Here is a 23,251-nt window from a genome sequence, read left to right as displayed (position 1 = left end):
AATCTTAGGATCTTCACTTCCTTTTTCATTACTCAAAATGAATAAACAGATAACTAATCCCATAGTTAAGTATACATTACGAATCTGGTTTCAATTTCGTAAATTTTTTGGCTTGAATAAGTTTATGCTGTTAAGTCCTATAATATCTAACTACTTCTTCCGACCATCATCTATAGATCAAGCTTTTCTTTTATGGAAAACAAAAGGTATAACATGTTTTCGGGATCTGTTTTTGGATGATAACATTATGTCCTTTGAACAGTTATCTAATAAATATAATTTATCTAAAACCCATTTTTTTAGATATTTGCAAGTTAGAAATTTTCTATATAATGAATTAAAGTCTTTCTCGAAAGAATGTCCATTGGACATTACAGAAAGAATTTTAGCTCTCAATCCTTGTCAAAAGGGTTTAGTAGCTATCATTTATAATATGATTATGAATGTACAGCCAGATATATCAGAAAAAATTAAGAAGGAATGGCAGGAAGAATTGCATTGTCCTATATCTACTGAACAATGGGAAAAAATTTTATCATTGGTAAACTCATCCTCTATCTGTGCTAAACATGCTCTAATACAATTTAAGGTTGTACATAGAGCTCGCATGTCTAAAGATAAACTTGCTCGATTTTATTCTTATGTTAATCCAACCTGTGATAGATGTCATTCTGATGTTGCTTCATTGACCCATATGTTTTGGTCTTGTCCTTGTTTACAAAACTATTGGAAAAATATTTTTAATATTATTTCAAGAGTTTTAAATATTAATTTCCAACCACATCCTTTTACCGCAATTTTTGGTCTACCAATGATAGATAATAAGCGTTTATCCGCTTTATCCCAACGAATGATTGCATTTGTTACATTAATGGCTAGAAGATCTATTTTACTGAATTGGAAAGAAATTAACCCTCCAACTGTATTTCAGTGGTTTTCTCAAACTATTTCCTGTTTGAGTTTAGAAAAAATTAGAAGTGTGGTTTTTGATTCTTCAGTTAAATTTGAGAAAACTTGGAGACCATTTATTCAACATTTTCATATGAATTAAATGGTCTGATCCTGAACCTTATTGTTACTATCCTGAATTGTGTGGATGGAGGTTCAGAGTCATCGGCACTACTGTATGTATTTAGCATTATGCAATTGCCCATGTTGGTTAGTTTTTTTTTATTAGTTTTTTTTAAATTCTCTTAGTTTTTTTGGGGGGGGGGTTTCTCCTTTTTCTCTTTTTCTTAATTCCTTTACATTAATACTATGAGTTTGGGAGACTTTATATATTGATTAATACATATCTGATTGTTAATTAATCTATTAATTGTGTACTCTCAAATGTTTTGTACTCATATTTTACTTAAGTTTTTCTTAAAATTAATAAAAAGATTTGAAAAGAAAGGAAAAAAAAACATAGTCATGGTCATCTCATACTCCAACTTGAAATAACAACATTCCAGTGATAATTCTGGCTATTTTCTAGGTTAATTATTAAGTGGTGTGATGCAGTTGCTGCAGTAAAACTGGTTTCTAGAAAATATTCAATTAGCTATACTATTAGAAAACTTAATAATTAATTACACATACAGTGGCATGCAGAAGTTTGGGCACCCCGGTCAAAATTTCTGTTACTGTGAATAGTTAAGCGAGTAAAAAATGACCTGATTTCCAAAAGGCATAAAGTTAAAGATGACACATTTCTTTAATATTTTAAGCAAGATTACTTTTTTATTTCCATCTTTTACAGTTTCAAAATAACAAAAAAGTTAGCATTCATTTCTAGAGGTATAGAATATAAGAGCAGGGATGTGATGTTGAGGCTCTATAAGGCACTCGCGAGACCACACTTGTGCAGTTTTGGGCTCCTTATTTTAGAAGGGATATACTGACGTTGGAGAGAGATCAGAGAAGATTCACGAGAATGATTCCAGGTATGAGGAATATCTGGCAACTCTTGGGCTGTATTCCCTGGAGTTCAGGAGAATGAGGGGGTTTCACATAGAAACATTCCGAATGTTAAAAGGCCTGAACAGATTAGATATAGATAGATAGATAGATAGATAGATAGATACTTTATTCATCTCCATTGGGAAATTCAACATTTTTTTCCAATGTCCCATACACTTGTTGTAGCAAAACTAATTACATACAATACTTAACTCAGTAAAAATATGATATGCATCTAAATCACTCTCTCAAAATATATGGCAACGTTATTTCCCATGGTATGGGAGTCTAGGACAAGAGGGCACAACTTCAGTATTGAAGGTCTTCCATTTAGAACAGAGATGTGGAGAAGTTACTTTAGTCAGAGGGTAGTAAATCTCTGGAATTTCTTGCCACAAGCGGCTGTTGAGACCAAGTCATTGGGTGTATTTAAGGCAGAGATAGATAGGTTCTTGATGATTGAATGGCGGGGCAGACTCGATGAGCCAAATGGCCTACTTCTGCTCCTATATCTTATGGTCTTATGGTCTCATTCCTTATACTCGTCAAGCGCCTCATTTGTTCCTTGCTGTCCATAGCTGCTATGCACCTCCTTTTTCTTAACTAGAGTCTCAATATTCCTCAAACACCAAAATTCCCTAAAACTGTTAGCCCTTTCTTTCATTCTAACCAGAACATACAAATTCTGTACTCTCAATATTTCACTTTTGAAGGCTCCTCACTTACCAAGCAATCCTTTGCCAGAAAACCACCTGTTCCATTTCACACTTGCCATCTGATGTCATCAAAGTCAGGCTTTCTACTATTTAGAATCTCAACCCAAGGGCCAGCCCCTATCCTTCTCCATAATTATCTTGAAACTAATGGCATTATGATCAATAGAAGCAAAATGTTCCCCTACGCAAACATCTGTTGCCTGTCCTGTCTCGTTCCCTAATAGTAGATCCAGTATTGCACACTCTGTGGCTTTTCTTGTGATTGAGACCCCTTTGGACATTGTTAATCTGGTACACCACAAGTTCAATTCACTGATTTATCGGATGTGAGCAGGGGTGGATGGAGAGGGCCTAGTCCTTGGTCATAGTGAGGATTAGGCCTGAAGCCATGGTGTCGACTGTTTGCAGCGGCCAGGAGTGAGGGGCGAAGCCATACTCTTCCCTGGGGTGGTGTGGCACAGTGTCCAGAACAGAGGCAGAGTTGCCATCACAGAGTTTCACTCGACAGAAGACAAGCTCTGCTGTGGCCAACTGCAGATATTTTAGTGGCACTCAATGGACTCAGGTCTCAAGCTGCAGGGTTGCTTGCTTTTCAGCCACTGAGGTGAGGCATTGTTCTCTACCGGGGGCGGGGTAGTGCCGTTGTGAGAACTGAAGACTTAAAATAGACTGAGAGGTCTGGACAATATACAGGTATATCTGGTTGTGTTTTTACTAATAATCTATGTACGGGGTGTCTAAGGAGGGGTAGCACCTCTGGTGGGGGGGCCTGCCGTGCCCTTTTTCAGGGCAGCTCGTCCACCTTTGGTCCCCACCTGGCGCTCAGCTCTCACTTGTGGCTCCAAGTAGCGGTAACACACGCAGCGGCCACACCTCGGTAAACCGTCTCGGCAGACGGGGCAAACCAGGTGAGGGCAGCTGATGGGTCTTCGACCCTCGGTGAGGTAGGGGATCTGTCTATCCCAGCGTGTGAAGTCTGGCCGTGGCAGATTGAGCGGAGGAGACTGATTAATGGTCCAACGGTCAAGAAGGCAGGCCAGCAGGCATTTGTGGAGCGCTAAGAGCATGACAAGACACTTAGACATCTTGGTCATCCACTGAAGCAGAAGAGGTCTCCAGCCGTAACCGTTGTCCGTGCTGCTGGATCAAGGTCTCTTCAGCCGAGAGAGTGGGATTGCCCCTGTGCAGCGGCTGTTCCACTGAAAACTCCATCACGCACAGGTTTCTGAGGACTGGGCAAAGTCACGGATTCGTCTCGCGAAAGTTGGGCGTCGGGGTGAGGACTGGGCCTCAAAGCCACAGTGTCACCTAGCAGGCATCAGGGGCCAGTTGACAGATGATATTGGTGGGCTGGGTGGACAGGTCTGTATCTGTATATATACAAGCATATTCTGCGTGGTATTTTTACTGTTCATGTACAGTTAAATAACAATTAAACTTGAATTGAATTCATGTAGCACCTCTTCTCTTTCCCTCCCCTGTCCTCATGACCTGTCCATTGCCAGCCTCTGGTTCCCCAACTCCTCCACTTTATTCCATGGTCTACTGTCCTCTCCAATCAGATTCCTCCTTCTTCAGCCCTTTGCCTTTTCCACCTATCATCTCCAATCATTCCCTTTTAACCCCATCACCCACCTTGTGTTTTCTCCCCCTCATCTGGACTCGCCTGTTTCCTGTCAGCAAGGTCTTTCCCTTGCCCAACCCTTTTATTTTGGCTTCTGCCCCCTTCCTTTCCAATATGAAATGTTGACCGTTCGTTTCTCTCCATTGATGCTGCCTGACCCGCTAAGTTCTTCCAGTTTTTTGTGGAGAGTTGGTGGATGTTATTGACATGGATTTTCAGAAGGTCTTTGACAAAGTGCTACACTCAAGGCTGCTGAAGAACAGCTCATAGTGTTAGAGGCAAGGTACTTATAGGTGATTATATAAAATTAGAAGAAAGCACAGCAAGGTCAAACAGCAAGAAAAATAATGATTCTACACTAATCCAACATTTGGCATGTCACAGTACCGTAGAGTTTAATGTAATGCTATCACAATGCCAGTGACACAGATTCATTTCCCACCGCTGTCCGTAAGGCATTTGTACTGCAGGAATTGGCAGCTTTCATGGTTATTTCTCTGGTGCCCTGATAGATTCTTTCAATTTATTTTCAATTGCAGGCTTTCTCCCCAAGACAATCGCAATTGTGGTGCTGTTTATCATAGAGCTAGCAGTTTTGCTGTGTCGTATTGTGCTAGTGCTTCTTTGCTGCTGGAAAATGGAATCGGGTAAAGGTATCTATCACTGTATGAATTGTATTTAAATATAAACACTCAGTTAACATTGGACTCTGAAGAGAAGTTGCTAATGAATAGCATCGAGTGAATAGGGCATGGGTTTTTAAGGATAAGTTGATAGAATCTGGGAAAAGATGCAATTCCAACTCCAGGGCAGCAAGGGACATTTCGGAGTCTAGTCCGGTGGATGAAGGGAAGAGAATAGTCACAGGACAGATGAACAGTCTCTGTCAGAGCCATCCATGGGTTCAGTGTATGTTGCAGGGAGATCTCTGGGTGAACGATGGAGACATCAGTGAATTGGGGTTATCATTGCACCTCGGAATAATCTTTGAACAAACAGTTTGGTGCGAACACAGGACGTAGTGATGATTAGTTCAGCGCAGGCGAACCTTGTGATGATCAGTTAAGCCAGTTATTCACCGGACTGTTCACACTCAGTCCCTTAGACATGAAACGGTTGAGATGGAGAGGGAGTTGGAACCCAAGAACATCAGAAACAGAAGCAGGAGGAGGCTATTCAGCCTTTGTCTGAACATTTACCTCATCAGTTATCAGCCCCAACCCATATCACTTCATTGTGTTAATCTCTAAATCAATCTTTGCCCTAAACGTAGTTGGTGACTGAATCTCCACAGCCCTTTGGAGAATCCCAAAGGTTATCAAACCTGCTTTTCCACTGCCCCGCCCCCCCCGCCCTCATCTGTATTGAATGGCTGAGACCTTATTCTGAGCCTGTCACTCCCTGTTGAAGTTATCCCAGACAGGATTGCCATCAACTCCACTTCATGATAAGCAAGCCCCACTAAATGTTGTACATTTCAGAGGGATCCCCTGCCCTCATTTTCTACCATGGAGGTTTATAGGATTAATCTTCAAATGCTGAACCTGCATTCTTCCTCCTATCCCATATCCACCCGTTCCTGAGTGGGTGATACCAGATCTGTAGAGGTGTTAAAAGCTGGAAGAAATTGCTTGATTAGACTTGATTAGGAAGAAATACAGAGAGGAAAATAGTTAATGAATACAGTAAGAGACAATATACGTAATCAATCATCAAGCCATTCTATGCAAGGAACCACAAATATCCATCTGCCTTTTCCAGTCACCCCTCACCCATCTTGATGTCCTTACCTCTATCTCCACCACTTAGCACCAATCAACTGCCCAGCCTAAGAGAAGATACCCCTTTGCATAAAGAAACTGTCCCTTTTTATACCATTTCAAGATACTTTACTCTTAATACTTTACCATACAAACATTTTTACCCCATTTTCTACTCGGAAGGCTGTGGACTAGTACTCACAATAAGTTTCCAAAATATTGCTGAGAATAGTTCCCTTGTGCTTTCTCAAAGCATCCACATTCAGGACTAACCCCTCCATTTTCTCATATAAACTTCTATTTTGTTACACGTCTTGGCACATACTGAGGAGAAATTGAATTTAACTCTCCTTACAGTGCAGCATGTTGATTTCTTTCCTAATCAATGTCCATACCTGTTGCTTAATTTCCGGTCATCTGTGCACAAGGGAATTAGGGTCCCTCTGAACACCAACGTCTTTTATTCTGCCTTTTTCTCCTACCAGGGTGAGAGAGTGATGATGCAGTGGAGCAAAGGATTCAGTGATATTGAAGAGGGTGTGATCTAGTACCTGACTGAGTAGTTTCTGAAGCATGGATACGTGGATATGAATTTCAAAATGTCATGGGAAGGGATTTGAGGAAGAAACTTTTTCAGGAGTAGGATTGAAGATTGGAGTATGGGTGAGGAGCAAATCAAGAAGGCAGCTCGCTACTACTTTCTTGCAGAATAGAAAGAGAATTATAAATGTTAGCCCCACTAGCTATGCCAGAATGAATTAAGAGAAGAAGAGGTGTCCCCTGAATGTAGTGGTGGTGAATGCCTAGGATCTGGTTGACCAGGTGTCATTAGGCTCCTTGGACAGCCTTTACTCTTACTACATTGTGTCCCTTCATTTGGAAGGTTCATGTAACACGAGTAACAGTTTGCACCCTGGACCTGTGAGCATCCGGGTGCAGTGATGTTGCAACCCTCGGCATCAGAAGAGGCTTCAGGATCAGATATTGAAACTTTAGTGGTACAGCTGGGGTTGGCTATTGTCACTAGTGACAAGACTTTGTCAATCATAGCTCCTGAGATCATTAGGATAATACACAAACGATTTGCAGTAGGTTCCTACCTCCTCAACCGGATACGTATGTGGGGAATCTAGTGTACCTGCTGTTTCCAACTTCACAGCTAGTTGATAATGAGATTGCACAAGATACTAAAATGTGAGGTGTTTCCCTCTCTTGTGTTTTGTCTCTCCCTGAACTCCCCTCTCTTCTTTTCTGTTCCCCCCAACCCCCACATTGTTGCTATTGGTTGCGAGATCTTGTTGATTCCTGTGTGGAACCATTTTTCTGCCTTTATGTTCTCGATTTGTTCCTCCGTAGCCCCGAAGAACCGAAAATGTTTGCTGGTCTCGAATCTTATTGATATTCTGCTCCTTGTCGGTGGTATCTTCATTACTTTTAAATACCGGATTATGCTCAAAGGTAGGTGCGCAAATATTATTTACTTGAATAATAATGATCACTTCTGCACTCTGCAGGGTAACTGGAATGGAATGAGTATCTCAGTACATTGTGAGCTGCTTTACCTGGAACACCAGCACCTGCAGTCCTCAGCCCCACAGCCCTTACCGGGAGGGGGGTGGGTGCTGGTAGGGAAACCTGCTGGAGGATTAAATTTTAATAGCTGAACATCAGTGATTCAGTTCAAAGCTGTTGGTCACAACCAGCATGGTTTGGCCCAGTATAGATTAGTTTTGCAAGGACTGACTGGGTGGCAGAAGGCATTTGAAGAAGTCTAAGTTGAAGCACAGGGAATTGAAGGTGTGTTCTAGATCGGGGCAGATAATTGGTTTGGTGGCAAGATGCAAAGTGTGGGGATAACCTGCAGGGGCTGGAGTTCTAGGATGTGACTAATGCAACAGATAATCTGCTGGACGAGCTCAGTGAGTCGAGCAGTGTCTATGGGATGTGTGTGTGAGAGGGCGAGCAGTTGTTGTTTTGGATCAAAATCTTGCACCACACTTGGAACATGGCTAATTCCTTACCAAAGAAGATGCTGCTCGACCTGCTGAGTTCTTCACAGCAGATAGTTAGTTGTTCCAGATTCCAGCATCTGCCATCTCTTGTCTCTTGGGATGTGACTAACGGTGTCTTGCGTAGATCTGTGTTGGGGTGTAACTAGTTCCCAGTGCTGGATGAAGCGTGGTAGGTACAAGCTCATCACCATGCTGACTGCTGATGCAGAGATGGGTGACATTTTGAACTGTAAACTGCAACAATAACTCCCAGTGATTAATAGATTAAACACACAGACAAATTTCTTGGTGTTCACCTGACAACGAATCTCACCTGGTCCCTCAACACCAGCTCCATAGCAAAGAAAGCCCAGCAGCGTCTCTACTTTCTGCGAAGGCTGAGGGAAGTCCATCTCCCACCCCCCATCCTCATCACATTCTACAGGGGTTGTATTGAGAGTATCCTGAGCAGCTGCATCACTGCCTGGTTCAGAAATTGCACCATCTCAGATCGCAAGACCCTGCAGCAGATAGTGAGGTCAGCTGAGAAGAACATCGGGGTCTCTCTTCCCGCCATCATGGACATTTACACTACACACTGCATCCGCAAAGGAAACAGCATTATGAAGGACCCCATGCACACCTCATACAATCTCTTCTCCCTCCTGCCCTCTGGGAAAAGGCTCTGAAGCATTCGGGCTCTCACGACCAGACTATGTAACAGTTTCTTCCCCCAAGCTATCAGACTCCTCAATACCCAGAGCCTGGACTGACACCTTGCCCTATTGTCCTGATTATTATTTAATGTAATGCCTGCACTGTTTTTATGCACTTTATGCAGTCCTGTGTAGATCTGTAGTGTAGCTTTCTCTGTTTTTTTTACGTAGTTCAGTCTAGTTTTTGTACTGTGTCATGTAACTCCATGGTCCTGAAAAACGTTGTCTCATTTTTACTATGCACTGTACCAGCAGTTATGGTCGAAATGACAATAAAAGTGACTTGACTTGACTTGAAAACTGGCCAGAGGGTTTCACTGCAATTTGGCTTGGACTTTAAGCAAAAAAAAAAGAAAATTTACAAACTATTTTAAAAAGAAGTTGAAAGTTAGAAGCAGTTGGAGGTTTAATATTCCTGGAATCTGTATTCATGGATCATTAAAATGTCACAAATAGAGAAAATTGGGTACTGGAATGGTGGTCTTTAAACCCAGAACACGATTATAGGAGTGTAGAAGTTATGCTACAGCCAAACAATATCCTGGTTAGACTTCACTTGGAGTTGGGGAGCGGTTCTGGGCCCTAAAGTGAGAACATTGCATTGTTGGCATCAATGTGGTGATGCACCCGGAATGGGAGAGTGATGACTTGGCCAGGTCAGAGCACCCATGTGTCGAGGCAGCTTCTTATCATTGAGTTAGTGCGACGGATTGCCTGCACCCTGGAACCACAGTGGTTCAAGTGGGAGGCTCATCACGGGGAGATTAAAATAAAACAGGAAACAAATGCAAGCACAAGAGATACTGCAGATGCTGGAAATCTGGCAATGTGTGTATATATTATATATTAAATAGCTGAATTAAATAAGTAGTGCAAAAATAGAAATAAAGTAGTGAGGTAGTGTTCATGGCTTTAATGCCCATTCAGAAATCGAATAGCAGAGGGGAAGAAGCTGTTCCTGAATCGTTGAATTTGTGCCTCCAGGCTTCTGTACCTCCTTCCTTCCTGATGGCAGCAATGAGAACAAGGCATGATCTGGGTGATGGGGGTCCTTAATGATGGATGCTATCTTTTTGAGGCATGGTGCCTTACATTGATCCTGTGCAGCAGCCCACACCCCCCCCCCCCCCAATGCTCTCCATGGTACATCTGTAGAAAGTTTTGAGGGCTTTTGGAGACGTACCAAATCTAGTGCTGTCATGTCTTCTTTTGTAGCTGCTTCAACCTGTTGGGTCCAGGATAGGTCTTCAAAGATATTAACACCCAGGAATTTGAAATTGCTCACTCTTTCCACTTCTGATCCCTCACCTTACCCTTTCTGAACTCCACAATCAGTTCTTTGGTCTTATTGACGTTGAGTGCAAGGTTGTTGCTACGACACCAGTCCACTAGCTGATATATCTCATTCCCTGTACATTTTCTCGACATTTTCAATCAACACTTTGGGCCGAGACCCTTCAGCCCTGGAGGGGAAGGGGGGGGAATTTGGAATAAGAAAGTGCGGGTAAGGAAAGGAATATAAGATGGCAGGTGACAAGTGAGAGGGAAGATGGATGGGTGAGCTGAAAAGCTAGGAGCTGATAAGTGAAGGAGGTAAAGGGATGAAGAAGGAATTTGATCGCAAAATAAATGCAGCCCAGACATAGATAGATAGATAGATAGATAGATACTTTATTCATCCCCATGGGGAAATTCAACCTTTTTTCCAATGTCCCATACACTTGTTGTAGCAAAACTAATTACATACAATACTTAACTCAGTAAAAAAAATATGATATGCATCTAAATCACTTACTCAAAAAGCATTAATAATAGCTTTTAAAAAGTTCTTAAGTCCTGGCAGTTGAATTGTAAAGCCTAATGGCATTGGGGAGTATTGACCTCTTCATCCTGTCTGAGGAGCATTGCATCGATAGTAACCTGTCGCTGAAACTGCTTCTCTGTCTCTGGATGGTGCTATGTAGAGGATGTTCAGAGTTTTCCATAATTGACCGTAGCCTACTCAGCGCCCTTCGCTCAGCTACCGATGTTAAACTCTCCAGTACTTTGCCCACGACAGAGCCCGCCTTCCTTACCAGCTTATTAAGACGTGAGGCGTCCCTCTTCTTAATGCTTCCTCCCCAACACGCCACCACAAAGAAGAGGGCACTCTCCACAACTGACCTATAGAACATCTTCAGCATCTCACTACAGACATTGAATGATGCCAACCTTCTAAGGAAGTACAGTCGACTCTGTGCCTTCCTGCACAAGGCACCTGTGTTGGCAGTCCAGTCTAGCTTCTCGTCTAACTGTACTCCCAGATACTTGTAGGTCTTAACCTGCTCCACACATTCTCCATTAATGATCACTGGCTCCATATGAGGCCTAGATCTCCTAAAGTCCACCACCATCTCCTTGGTCTTGGTGATATTGAGACGCAGGTAGTTTGAGTTGCACCATATCACAAAGTCCTGTATCAGTTTCCTATACTCCTCCTCCTGTCCATTCCTGACACACCCCACTATGGCCATGTCATCAGCGAACTTCTGCACATGGCAGGACTCCGAGTTATATTGGAAGTCTGATGTGTACAGGGTGAACAGGACCGGAGAGAGTACGGTTCCCTGCGGCGCTCCTGTGCTGCTGACCACCATGTCAGACCTACAGTCTCCCAACCGCACATACTGAGGTCTATCTGTCAAGTAGTCCACTATCCAATCCACCATGTGAGAGTCTACTCCCATCTCCGTTAGTTTGTGCCTTAAGATCTTGGGCTGGATGGTGTTAAAGGCACTAGAGAAGTCAAGGAATGTAATCCTCACAGCACAACTGACCCCATCTAGGTGAGAGAGTGATTTGTGCAGCAAATACGTGATAGCATCCTCCACTTCCACCTTCTCCTTATACGCAAACTGAAGAGGATCCCGGGCGTGCCTGGTTTGTGGCCTCAGATTCTGTATTATCAGCCGCTCCATGGTCTTCATCACGTGCGACGTCAAGGCAACAGGTCTGAAGTCATTCAACTCCTTTGGTTGTGGTTTCTTCGGTACCGGGACAATACAGGATGTTTTCCACTGTCTGGGTACTCTTCTCTGCTCCAGGCTCATGTTGAAGATGCGCTGTAGTGGTTCACCCAGCTCAGTCGCACAGGCCCTCAGTAATCGTGGGGAAACTCCATCCGGTCCAGCCGCCTTGCTGGTACAGATCTTCCTCAATTGACCTTCCACCTGTGCAGCCGTAATCCTGGGCGTGGGCAAGGTCTCCTGTGAGTGGCTATTTTCCTGTGAGGGAAGTAAGCCTGGTGTGGAGTTCTGCGGTGAGGATGAGATTGTGCTGTCGAACCTATTGAAGAAGTTGTTCAGCTGGTTCGCTTTCTCCACATCTCCACTTATGTTTGCCCCCCGCTTTGCACCGCATCCGGTGATGATCTTCATCCCATCCCACACCTCCTTCATGCTTTTTTTCTGCAGCTTTTGTTCTAGCTTCCTCCTATACTGCTCCTTTGCCCCCCTTATCTGTACTCTGAGTTCCTTCTGAACTCTTTTAAGCTCCAACCGATCACCATCTTTAAAGGCCCTCTTCTTCTGGTTTAGGAGGCCTTTGATGTGACTAGTGATCCAGGGCTTATTATTGGGATAGCAGCGAACAGTTCTAACAGGGACAACGGCATCCACACAAAAGTTAATATAGTCCATTGTGCATTCAGTGACCTCCTCAACGCCCCCACAGAGCCCCCCTTGCAGTACATCCCAGTTAGTAGTACCGAAGCAGTCTCTCAGGGCCTGTTCAGCTTCAGGAGTCCACTTCCTAAAAGAGCGTGTGGTAGTGGGATGCCTCATCACAATTGATTTATATCTGGGCTGTAACAAAACCAGGTTGTGATCAGCTTTCCCCAATGAAGGCAGTGGGGATGCACTATATGCATCCTGTACGTTTGCATACAGTAGGTCAATAGTCCTATTACCCCTGGTGTAGCAATCCACGTACTGGGAGAAAGCAGGTAGTGTCTTGTCCAAAGTCACATGGTTGAAGTCCCCTGTAATTAACACCAGTGCCTCAGGGTGCTGTGTCTGAAGCCTAGCAACAGCGGAGTTGATGACGTCACACGCTACCGTTGCGTCGGCACGCGGCGGGACATACACATTCACCACAATGACGCTTGCGAATTCTCGAGGCAGGTAATAGGCCTCATACTCACGGCGATCAGCTCAATATCTCTTTCACAAACGGAGATCTTTGTACTCACATGCCCGGGGTTACACCATCATTCAGATACCTAGAACCAATGCGGAAATCATAATATAGTGCTGAGGACTGCGATTACTGCATCTTAGCGATTTGAGTGCTGTTTCAGGAAAGCAGCATCTATCATCAAGGATCCCCACCATATAGGTCATGCTCTCTTCTCACTGCTGCCATCAGGAAGGAGGTGCAGGAGCCTCGGGTCCCACACCACCAGCTTCAGGAACAGTTATTTCCCCTCAACCATCAGGCTCTTAAACCAAAGTGTCAATCACCCTGCCACTGAACTGATTCCACAGCCTATGAACTCACTTTCAAGGATTCTACAACTCGTGTTCTTGATATTTATTGCTTATTTATTTATATATATTTTTAATTTTGCATTTACACATTGGTTGTCTGTCTGCCCTGGTGTGCAGATTTTCATTGATTCTGTTGCGTGCCTTTGTATTTACTGTGAATGCCCACAAGAAAATAAATCTCACGGTTGTGTGTAGTGACATGTACTTTGATAATAAATTTACTTTGAAATAATGTGCGAACTGATTTTGTTTTTCACTTTGCTCCAGATGCTGACTTTATATCAGTGCTGATTCTATGCCCCATGTTTGCACAGCTTCTGGTTTGGATTCTACCATTCATTATTCGGAAGTTAAGTTGGTCGTCTATTGAATGTCTCCAAAAATTTCTCAGTAAGGAGCAGATAATTAATTTATTGACATTTCCAATCTTATCGATGAAACAATCTCTAACCATTGCACCATCTATACTTAGCAGGGGCTTGCAACTGGACTTTATATGCCGTCGTGGTCATCACCTCAATCATGTTCTTTGTGATTTATGGAAACAGTGAGTTTGCTAAGAGCTCTTCATTTCTGTTCTGACATTGCAAGCTTCTGATAATCTACACTGAAGTAATTACTCACAACTATTAAAGTCAGATCTGTGATATCTTTGCAAATTCTGCTGCCCTAATAACACAGGTGTGATAGTTTTGGTGGTGAACCTTGAATTATCCCACCCAAAGCAGATTCAGTCACCTTGCTTTCATTGCTTCTTCCAAGTGATGCTCAGTGTTGGATCACAAGAGAGGGAATGTGTTGAATGCCTACGAGATGGCTTTTTAGAGCAGCTTGTGCCTGAACCTTCTTGGGGAAAGGCTATCTTAGATTGGGTGTTGTGTAATAACCCAGATCTTATTAGGGAGCTTAATGTAAAGGAATCTTCAGGAGGCAGTGATCATAATATGATTGAATTCATACTGCAATTTGAGAGGGAGAAGCCTAAGTCACATGTATCAGTATTGCAATGGAATAAAGGGAGTTACAAAGGCATAAGAGAGGAGCTTGCCCAGGTGGATTGGAGGAGGATACTGGTGGGGATGATGGCAGAGCAGAGATGGCTGAAGTTTCTGGGAATAGTTTACAAGGCACAGAATATTTTATGTGCCACAGAGGAAGAAGTTCTCAAATGGCAGGGATAGGCAACCGTGTCTGACAAAGGAAGTTAAGGGCTGCATAAAGCCAAGGAGAGGGCAAATAAGGTAGCAAAAGTGATTGGGAAGCTTTTAAAATCCAACAAAGAGCAACTAAAAATAACATTAAGAAGGGAAAAGATGAAATATGAGGGCAGACTACCCAACGGTATAAAGCAGGATACCAGAAGTTTTTTCAGTTACATAAAGAGTAAAAGGGAGGTGAGAGTTGATATTGGACCACTGGAAAACTGCTGGTGAGGTAATGGGGAAATAGAGAAGTGGCAGGGGTAGTTTAGTGAACTTAGTGGGTAGTTTGCATCTGTCTTCATTGTGGAAGAAACATTGTGGAAGAAACTGGAAAACATTGTGGTAGTTTAGTGAACTTAGTGGGTAGTTTGCATCTGTCTTCATTGTGGAAGAAACTAGCGGTGTGTCAGAGGTCCTTGAGTATCAGGGAGCCAGAGTGAGAGCCATTGCTATCACAAAGGAAAAAGTTCCAGGCAAAGGTCCTAAGGTGGATGAGTCACCTGGGCCAGATGGACTACATCCCAAAGTCCTGAGAGAGATTGCTGAAGAGGTGACAGGTGCATTGGTCACGATCTTTCAAGAATCACTTGATTCTGGCGTGGTTCCGGAGAGCTGCAAGGTTGCAAATGTCACTTTACTCTAAGAAGTGGGGAAGGCAAAAGAAAGGAAATTATTGGCCAGCTATCCTAACCTCAATGGTTGGGAAAATGTTGGAGTCTATTATTAAGGATGAGGTTTCGAGGTACTTGGAGACTAATTGTAACCCTCAGGTTTTGTCGGCTAAGTAAGTCTAGGGAAGACCATCTCTGGCTCCGCCAAGCGTGTGAAATTGAGGTGGAAAACCTCCTGTTTGTGTGGACGCTGCGTGATGTGTTACCCTGTTACAAATCAGTACCATGAAATAACAGACAGTACACCATATGCAATTAAATGATTTAGCTTTATAATTCTTAATTTGACTAAAGGGTTAGTAAAAGAAAAACAAAATGGAAAAGGCCCATTTTAATGAAACAGCCAAATGTGCACAAGTTGGAGCTCACAGTCTCCCTATCACCGACTCTCCATCGATCTCCCCGGGCTTCGTTGGCTCCTGGCCCAACTCCCAAGTCCACTCCTTTCTGGTGTCTACAACCTCCCCTTTCTGGCATCTTCTCTCTCCATCTCCCGCCAAACGAAAGACCCAGGTCACCTCAGTGTCAGGCACACAGCAGGATAACACACTCCCTTGATTGGATGGCTCACTTTCCAAAGCACCCATTATCTCTAACCATAACCCAAACACTGCTTCCACAGAAAGACCATTACATTAGCGGTGAAACCTTTCCCAGAGTTAAATGATAAGTCATTGTCAGCATGGTTTCTATAAAGGGAAATCTTGCCTGACAAATCTGTTGGAGTTTTTCAAGGAAGTAAAAGCAGGGTGGACAAAGGAGAGGCAGTGGATGTCATTTACTTGGATTTTTGGAAAGCGTTTGATAAGCTGCTACACATGAGGCTGTTTAACAAGATAAAATCCTATGGTGTTACAGGAAAGGTACTGACCTGGATAGTGGAATGGCTGACAGGCAGGAGGCAGCGAGTGGGAATAAAAGGGGCCTTTTCTGATTGGCTACTTGTGACTAGTGGTGTTCCTCAGGCATCCATATTGGGACCACTACTTTTCACATTGTTTAGCAATGATTTAGATAATGAATTGATGGCTTTGTGGCCAGTTTTGTGGATGATACGATGATAGGTGGAAGGGTTGGTAGTGCTGAGGAAACAAAGCGATGCGCAGAACTTGGACAAATCGGAAGAATGGGCAAAAAATGTGGCAGATGGGATACATTGTTGGGAAATCTATAATGTACTTTGGTAAAAGGAACAATATTGTGGACTATTTAAATGGGGAGAAGGTTCGAATGCCAGAGGGCAGAGGGACTTAACAGTCTTTGTGCAAGACTTCCAGAAGGTTAGTTTACAGGTTGAGTCTGTGGTAAAGAAGGCAAATGCAATGTTGGCATTTATATCAAGGAGAATCGAATATAAAAACAGGGGGATAATGTTGAGTCTTTATAAGACACTTGTCAGGCTGCAATTGAAGTATTGTCCACAGTTTAGGGCCCCATATCTCAGAAAAGGTATGTTGTCATTGGGGAGAGTCCAGAGGAGGTTCACGAGGATGATTTTGGGAATTAAGGGGTTAACATGTGAGGAGTGTTTGGCAGCTTTGGTCCTGTACTAATTGGAATTTAGATGAATTGGGGGGGGGGGGGTGGGCTGCAGAATCTCATTGAAAGCTACCAGATATTGAAAGGATTAGATGGGGTGGATGTGGAGAGGATGTTTCTGATTGGGGGGGGGGGGGCGTGGTAATCCACATATTGAGGGCACAGCCTCAAAATTGAGTGTCCAAAAATATGTCCCTTTAGAACAGAGGTAAGGAGTAATGTCTTGCACCTGTGGCATCTAGACTTTTATGTATGTAGAGCGGACATATTACTTTGTTACTGGATGATTAACAGTGACAGTCCTACTTCAGTTCCTCAGTGCAGATTGTACATGAGGTTGTTCTGTAAAGTGCCTTTGGATGGGTTACTACATCTTAAAAATCTTTCCGCAGCAGTTAGTCTGATCAATCATTCTAGTTATGCCCCCACCCCACCTATTACCTCAGTTACTACACTGCACTGTAGTGAACACTTTATAGTGCTGATTTCATTGTAAATACATGCTGATGTTCGTGTGCATTTTACTCCAATATAATTCTTTACAATTATTCAACATTGTTGTTTTCTGTTACTTGCCATGCCAACAGTCCACAGCAAATTTTCCTAAAGAATATAGTGAATAAAGTTGATTCTTAATAGAGATGTGAGGGGAAGTGGGGGCTCTGTATCGGGTCACTCAGTGACTACACCATATCCACTTTCAGATCCAGGATGTGACAGCAACCTGAAAATCTGGAGTATTTTCTTCTCTACAAGGATTATGAGTGTGGTGATATTTTTCTTATCCGTTGTGGCCCAATGCCGTAAGTATCAAAATTATCAAATCATTCAGCATTTCCATCCTTTCCCCAGGAACTCGGTCTCTGAAAACTTTTGCCGGGTCTCACTAGCACTTCAACTTCTGAAAGGGGGAAGTAGGGAAATCATCAGCTGGTTATCAGGCCCGTCCTGTACCCATACTGGCTGCTGGTTATCGGGCCCGTACTGCCTGCTGGTTATCGGGCCCGTCCTGTACCCGTACTGGCTGCTGGTTATTGGGCCCGTACTGGCTGCTGGTTATTGGGCCCGTACTGGCTGCTGGTTATCGGGCCCGTACTGGCTGCTGGTTATCGGGCCCGTACTGGCTGCTGGTTATCGGGCCCGTCCTGTACTGGCTGCTGGTTATCGGGCCCGTACTGGCTGCTGGTTATCGGGCCCGTACTGGCTGCTGGTTATCGGGCCCGTCCCGTACTGGCTGCTGGCTATCGGGCCTGTCCCGTACTGGCTGCTGGTTATCGGGCCCGTCCCGTACTGGCTGCTGGCTATCGGGCCCGTACTGGCTGCTGGTTATCGGGCCCGTCCCGTACCCGTACTGGCTGCTGGCTATTGGGCCTGTCCCGTACTGGCTGATGGTTATCGGGAACAGCTCCAGCCTGGATTTCGCTGAATCCTGCTGGATCTTTAGTACAGAGCTGCCTGAATTTCCCAACTGGTGGGATATCAGACTTGGGTTTAATATCTCCGCATATTTGGTGAAACTTATTTTGTGCGGCAGTACATTGCAATGCATATTAATGAAAAATTAATAAATTAAATTAAATTATGAGAAGAAACATATATAAACCAATTTTTTTATTACTAAGTTTATATTGCAACACCAACAAATTACATTCAATACAACCAATTGCCAATTACATTTTGACTGTTTAACCCAGCCATCCCCCAACCTTCCTCACCATCCCCCCTACCCCTCTCCCCTCCACCCACCAACTGAATAGTAGTGCATACACAGACAAAGCATTCCTATTTTAACAAAAGATCTTTTAAGTTAGATATCAAATTTGTCCACGTTAAGATTGTGTTTAGTCGTGTATCATTTACTCTGGCTGATCAAAGTTCCAAGTAAGAAATGTCCAAAAAGCTCTGAAGCCAGTGAGTATATGAAATATCATGACGAGGTTTCCAACGCTGGACTACAATCTTCTCAGCTGCAGTCAGGCCTGCCAGCCAACGTGTTTTTTCTGTAAGGGAAAGGTGGTAGTCATCATTTAGAAGATGTGCAGCAGGCTCCATTGGTAATTGTGCCCTAGTTAGTTCTGTAAGAATACTGATAACCTTTCCCCACAAACCAAAATCCCCTGGACATTCCCATACAATATGTATAAAAGAGCCAACGGTTCCATGGGGGCAAAATGAACAATGTGGGTCAGGAACAATCCCATTTGATGTCTAATTCTCTGTGATAGACGTGCTCTAGATAGATAGATAGATAGATAGATAGATAGATAGATACTTTATTCATCCCCATGGGGAAATTCAACATTTTTTCCAATGTCCCATACACTTGTTGTAGCAAAAACTCATTACATACAATACTTAACTCAGTAATAATATGATATGCATCTAAATCACTCTCAAAAAAAAAGCATTAATAATAGCTTTAAAAAAAGTTCTTAAGTCCTGGCAGTTGAATTGTAAAGCCTAATGGCATTGGGGAGTATTGACCTCTTCATCCTGTCTGAGGAGCATTGCATCGACAGTAACCTGTCACTGAAACTGCTTCTCTGTCTCTGGATGGTGCTATGTAGAGGATGTTCAGGGTTTTCCATAATTGACCGTAGCCTACTCAGCGCCCGAAGCACCGGCAGCATTATCCCAAATTGCATCCCAGTCTAAGTCCTGTCCCAATTCAGATATGTCCCTATCCCACGCTTTCATTCCTGACACTATCTGTCCTGGAGCACTCTGTATCCAACTTAAAATGGGATCGTCCTTTAAATCCGACTCCCAGGGAACGCCGTAGGCTTTACAAGCTGATCTTACTCTAAAGTAGAAGAAAAGAGAGTGTTTATCAATATTATATTGAGATATCAGTTCTTGAAAGCCAAGGATAATACTTGCACCATTAATATCTTGAGGAGTAGTAATACCTTTATCCTCCCAAGTTCGGTTAGTGAATGGTTCCCCCCCCGATAGAAAATGATTATTATTCCATAATGGAGATGATTTGCACCATATGCTTTTAAATTTTAGTAACTTTTCTGCTGCTCTAAACAGTTGTAGCATATGGGTTAAAATTGGACCGTAATACAAATCACATTTTTTGGTAGACATACCTATAAGGAGAAAGTCCTTCAACCTTATTGGTGCTGTTAGCTCTTGTTCTATATTTTTCCATAACAAAACTTTTATCCTCCTCCATCCAATAGTTAAGACTTTTTAATATAAATGCCCACTGATACAATTTAAAATTTGGACATGCCAGTCCCCCATCCGACTTTTTGAATTGTAGAACTGACCACTTTATATTGGGTCGTTTACCGTTCCAAACATAGCAATGTAGTGAGGAGTCCAATTTTTGCCAATATCCTGCTGGAGGCACAAGTGGGATCATTGAGCTGATAAAATTAATGCGGGGTAAGATGTTCATTTTAATGACCGATAAACGGGCTGGGACTGATGCTGGCAGGTGTCTCCATCTATTAATATCTTCTATTTTTTTCAAATTTAAAGAGTAATTTGTTTTAGACATAGATGATAGGGAAGCATTAACTTTAATACCCAAGTAGTGGACTTTATTTGTAACCTTAATCTGGGGAGGGAGAGACATCTTACTTTTATCCATATTAATCAGCATCAGTGCTGATTTTGACAGATTAACTTTGTATCCTGAAAGAAATCCAAATTGCTCCAGTGTTTTTAAAACATAAGGGAGAGTTTTTAAAACATAAGAAACCTAGTGACAAAGAGGTCACTGTTTGGACTTTCTCCTCTGTAGCCTGTAAGGGTGAGTTTGAGTTCCATTCGAATACGACGGTGTGACTGTCACATAGTTAATCCACAGGAGTGGGTTCTCTGGTGAGGGAAAGCCTTTGTGATTACCACTTGTGTTTTTACCCATGTTTGGCTGTGGTGGTTCACTGAAGAAAGGCACCCCTGTGGCAAATCACTGTAGGAGTTATTTCGTATGCTGTGGAACTGGATAAGTGGCTATCACAGTTGAGTGTTTGGGGTAACCTTGTGTGGAAACTACCTGTGTGTGATAATCCTGGCCTGGGTTAGTAGTTTTACCACTTGAAGGTGGTACCTCAGTGATAAGCTACTGTTGGTGATAATCCATATGTGGATTCTGTTTGAGTATCCTGTGGCCACTACTTTGGGGTGTCCTGTAGCTGAATTCGGGTGTGGTACCACTTGTGTTGAAAGGATATTCTTTGAAGATCACTGTCAGTGATACTTCATGTGTAGAGTGGAACAACTTCGGAGATAAAACCTACTATTTTTGTTATTTTGGAATATTGACATAATTGCCTTCTCACAACATACGCCTTTGGATGACCAGGTGCTGTGTCTCATCGTGGCTGACGTGAGAAGAACCCTGTGCAGGGTCAACCCATGGAAGGCTGCTGGACCAGACAACATCCCTGGTAGAGTGCCAGAGGATGTGCAGACCAGCTAGCAGATGTTCTCCCTGACATCTTCAACATCTCCCTGAGCAGCGCCACTGTTCCAATGTGCTTCAAGGCCGCCACCATCGTCCCCGTGCCGAAGAAGTCTTCAGTGTCCTGCCTAAATGACTACCGTCCCGTTGCACTTACATCCATCATCATGAAGTGTTTCGAGAGGCTCGTCATGAGGCATATCAAAACCCTGCTGCCCCCCTCACTGGACCCCCTGCAGTTTGCGTACCGTCCCAACCGCTCAACAGATGACGCCATTGCCACCACCCTCCACCTGGCCCTAACCCACCTGGACAAAAAAGACACATATGTTCAGATGCTGTTCATAGACTTCAGTTCAGCATTCAACACAATCATCCCTCAGAAACTGATTGGAAAGCTGAGCCTACTGGGCCTGAACACCTCCCTCTGCAACTGGATCCTAGACTTCCTGACTGGGAGACCTCAGTCAGTCTGGATCGGGAGCAGCATCTCCAACACCATCACACTGAGCACGGGGGCTCCCCAGGGCTGTGTGCTCAGTCCACTGCTGTTCACTCTGCTGACCCACGACTGTACTGCAACACACAGCTCGAACCATATCATCAAGTTCGCCGATGACACGACTGTGGTGGGTCTCATCAGCAAGAACGACGAATCAGCTTACAGAGAGGAGGTGAAGTGGTTAACAGATGATGCAGAGCCAACAACCTGTCTCTTAATGTGAACAAAACAAAAGAGATGGTTGTTGACTTCAGGAGGGCACAGAGTGACCACTCCCCACTGAATATCGACGGCTCCTCAGTAGAGATTGTAAAGAGCACCAAGTTTCTTGGTGTTCACCTGACGGAGAATCTCACCAGGTCCCTCAACATCAGCTCCATAGCAAAGAAAGCCCAGCAGTGTCTCTACTTTTTGTGAAGGTTGAGGAAAGTCCATCTCCCACCCCCCATCCTCATCACTTTCTACAGGGGTTGTATTGAGAGCATCCTGAGCAGCTGCATCACTGCCTGGTTTGGAAATTGCACCATCTCAGATCACAAGACCCTTTAGCGGATAGTGAGGTCAGCTGAGAAGATCATCGGGTCTCTCTTCCCACCATCGCGGACATTTACACTACACGCTGCATCCGCAAAGGAAACAGCATTATGAAGGACCCCACGCACCCATCATACAATCTCTTCTCCCTCCTGCCGACTGGGAAAAGGCTCCGAAGCATTCCGGCTCTCACAACCAGACTATGTAACAGTTTCTTCTCCCAAGCTATCAGACTCCTCAATACCCAGAGCCTGGACTGACACCTTGCCCTATTGTCCTATTTATTATTTATTGTAATACCTGCACTGTTTTGTGCACTTTATGTAGTCCTGTGTAGGTCTGTAGTCTAGTGTAGCTTTCTCTGTGTTTTTTTTTACGTAGTTCAATCTAGTTTTTGTACTGTGTCATGTAACACCATGGTCCTGAAAAACGTTGTCTCATTTTTACTATGTACTGTACCAGCAGTTATGTTTGAAATGACAATAAAAGTGACTTGACTTGGATTACAAATCTCTCTTACCAACAACAGCAACCTTGTACATTGAACTGACCTTTCTTACATATCATCGTAAGACTATATCCATTCACCCCTAGGTTTGGAAGAGCCTAGTTTTGATTCTATTTCCACACTTGTATATCATTGCTAACTTGTTTGATATATTTGCAATTATGTTATTGTATTGCGTAGTTACTAATAAACACTAGTAGTTAATAGCAATACTAGACTCCAAAGTGTTTTCCATTTCTGCTGGTTCTTTAACCCATCACGGGGTACATAGAAACATAGAGAATAGGTGCAGGAGTAGGCCATTCGGCCCTTCGAGCCTGCACCGCCATTCAGTATGATCATGGCTGATCATCCAACTCAGAACCCTGTACCTGCTTTCTCTCCATACCTGTGACAAAATATATAGTAAAAATTAAAGGGGACAAAGGGTCCCCTTGTCGTGTGCCCCATCCTATGTCAAATAACTCTGAGAAAGCTCCTCCCACACATACCCGGGCTGAAGGATTAGCATACAGTATTTGTCATATTGATAAATTTATCGCCGAACGTAAATTCTTTTAGAACTCTTCAAAGATATGGCCATTCAAGATGATCAAACGCT

The 23,251-nt window shown here is 43.4% G+C and overlaps 1 protein-coding gene across 2 annotated transcripts in view; it reads left to right on the top strand.

Moving 5' to 3' along the window:
* Positions 1-23,251, top strand: part of LOC140716663 (uncharacterized) — an 80,994-nt gene that overhangs the window by 51,415 nt on the left and 6,328 nt on the right. For both annotated transcript variants that reach the window (XM_073029485.1, XM_073029491.1), the window contains exons 4-8: positions 4,821-4,934; positions 7,398-7,499; positions 13,542-13,664; positions 13,747-13,821; positions 17,391-17,489. In XM_073029485.1, coding sequence (XP_072885586.1) covers positions 4,821-4,934; positions 7,398-7,499; positions 13,542-13,664; positions 13,747-13,821; positions 17,391-17,489 — 513 coding nt within the window. The remainder of the gene's footprint in view (positions 1-4,820; positions 4,935-7,397; positions 7,500-13,541; positions 13,665-13,746; positions 13,822-17,390; positions 17,490-23,251) is intronic.

The sequence above is a fragment of the Hemitrygon akajei genome, chromosome 2 (assembly GCF_048418815.1).
Source record: "Hemitrygon akajei chromosome 2, sHemAka1.3, whole genome shotgun sequence".
Classification (NCBI taxonomy): Eukaryota; Metazoa; Chordata; class Chondrichthyes; order Myliobatiformes; family Dasyatidae; genus Hemitrygon; species Hemitrygon akajei.
Note: the sequence above shows the minus strand (reverse complement) of the source record. Positions and strands in the feature narration are given on the sequence as shown.